Source organism: Arachis ipaensis, chromosome B08, assembly GCF_000816755.2.
Source record: "Arachis ipaensis cultivar K30076 chromosome B08, Araip1.1, whole genome shotgun sequence".
Taxonomy (NCBI): domain Eukaryota; kingdom Viridiplantae; phylum Streptophyta; class Magnoliopsida; order Fabales; family Fabaceae; genus Arachis; species Arachis ipaensis.
Genome location: NC_029792.2, coordinates 128,611,732 through 128,614,175, shown reverse-complemented (window position 1 = coordinate 128,614,175; position 2,444 = coordinate 128,611,732). Strand labels below are relative to the sequence as shown.

At 27.2% G+C, this 2,444-nt stretch overlaps 1 protein-coding gene across 1 annotated transcript in view; it reads left to right on the top strand.

Annotated features, from left to right (window-relative positions):
• The window catches only part of LOC107611780 (serine carboxypeptidase-like 45), a gene marked incomplete at its 5' end in the record, with an annotated part of 4,005 nt that overhangs the window by 966 nt on the left and 595 nt on the right, over positions 1-2,444 (top strand). Inside the window, 4 exon segments of the mRNA XM_016313674.2 lie at positions 548-640; positions 767-846; positions 1,410-1,697; positions 1,779-1,903. Coding sequence (XP_016169160.1) covers positions 548-640; positions 767-846; positions 1,410-1,697; positions 1,779-1,903 — 586 coding nt within the window.

Sequence of the window (2,444 nt, the reverse complement as noted above, 5' to 3'; positions counted from 1 at the left end):
CAATTGAATAATTAAATTTTAATTATTTTCTCTATTTTTAAGACTCTAACCTAAAATTAAAAAAAAAAATAGTCTTAGTCCAATTCCATGTTAATAATACCCTTAATAGAACATAACCTTACTTCGGACCATTTAATTTTCATTTTTACTTCAATCTTTTGGGAAAAAGAAAATAAATTACAAAAGGAAAAGTAAGTTTTTTGCTCATCAGAAAGACCCTTTTAAATTATACCCTGTATTGGGAAAGACACATACCATAATCCATATCCATGCTTCTTATGCTTTTTTTTTTTTAAAAGTTGGCATAAAAACAGTGATTAATGGTAAAAAAGAGAAAAAAAAAAGAAAAAGAATAGTTATGCTCACACATATTTGGTATAGTAACTTTACGTTATTATCATTATTACTCATCTCTTGTTCCTTAAGGAATATATGAATAGAATCATCGGAATACTATAACTTTTTATTGTCCCTGAATCATTATTTACACACTTTGTCTTCTGAAAAAGTGTTTTTTTTTTTTTTTTTTAATTTTAAATTTTTTAAGCTAGGGACAATGTTGTATTTCTTCAACGCTGGTTCAACAAGTTCCCTCAATACAAGAACCGAGATCTGTTTCTAACTGGCGAAAGTTATGCAGGTAATTAATAATTAAATTAAAGTCTAGAAAATTAAATTTCATTACAAAAGCATGTTACATTAATTATTAGCCATTATGTGTTCTAACAACCATATTGATGTATATTATTAATTAAACATTTTTTAGGGCATTATGTTCCTCAACTTGCAAAGCTCATGATTGAAATGAATTCAAAGAAAAGGATATTCAATCTCAAAGGAATAGCCGTAAGTTAGAAATTCACTTATCATCATCATCATCATTTTTTATTTCCACTATACTAGAAAATATCATTGAAAAAATTATAGAAATAAACTTTTGAGTAGTTAATTTTAATTAACCTTTTTTTATTGTAAAATTATTTTTTAACCTTTATTTTTTAGAGGATTTAGGATTTAATTAGAGTCCGAATTCAGAATTTAGAATTTAAAATTTTAATTAACTTTTTTACTGATACTAGTTGAAAAAGTTAATTATTTACCTGAATTCGTTATCGTGATACTCGATGTCTCGTATACCCTAATAAGTATGTCAATCAAGAATAATATGTGTGCGCGTATACGTGCATGTGCATATACGTTAGTTCGTATATTAAAATGATGTATTACTTACCCAAAGAGTTATTTAAAGATAGTTATATTATACTCGGTGTATGACGTATCAAACCCTAATAGTTAGGTCGACTATCGAGAATAATATAACTTAGTGATGATTAAATAGAAACATTAATTGTGTTTTGTAATTAAGATATTAAGAAAGTAATTAAGGTAGTATGATGATGGAAATGCAGTTGGGTAATCCAGTTCTAGAATACGCCACAGACTTCAATTCAAGGGCAGAGTTCTTTTGGTCTCATGGGCTAATATCAGATTCAACGTACAAGATGTTCAGCAATGTGTGTAACTATTCAAGATATGTGAGTGAGTACTATAGAGATTCACTTTCCATGGTTTGTTCAGAGGTAATGGGACAAGTTAGCAAAGAAACAAGCAAATTTGTTGACAAATATGATGTCACTCTTGATGTTTGCATTTCCTCTGTGCTTTCACAATCAAAGGTTATTTGTCCTCAATCCCAAGTGAGTCTTGTGAATCTTTAATTTAATTTAATTTTCACTCTCCTTTATTTATTTACTATTTACTATTTACTTTTGTGGCAGGAAAAGAATGAGAGGGTAGATGTGTGTGTAGATGACAAGGTTACAAACTACTTGAATAGAAGAGATGTACAACAAGCACTTCATGCTAAGCTTGTTGGTGTAAGAAAATGGGATGTTTGCAGCAAGTAAGATAAATTAAATCCTTTCTTAGTAATCAATTTTGTGTGGTTTTTGTAGAGGTCGAACGCTAGATTTTTTGGACATTAAAAATTAAGATTTATAGTCGATTAACGAAAAAACAAGATAGCAAATACTAAAGTGAAAATAGAAATAAAAAGAATTATTTTATATCACGAGACGAGCTTATTTATAAGTCAAAAATAAATTTTATTAAAAGCGACGGAATTACAAAATAGTAAATACTAAAGTAAAAATAGGAATAACAAAAATTATTTTATATAACGAGACGAGCTTATTTACAGGTTAAAAATAAATTTTATCAAAAACGACGGAATTACAAAATAGTAAGTACTAAAGTGAAAATAAGAGTAAAAAGAATTGTTTTATATAATGAGACGAGTTTATTTTGTAGGTCAAAAATAAATTTTATCAAAAAGAATGGAGTCACAAGATAGTAAGTACTAAAATGAAAATAGGAATAAAAAGAATTATTTTATATACTGAAACGAGCTTTTTTATAGGTCAAAAATAAATTTTATCAACAGT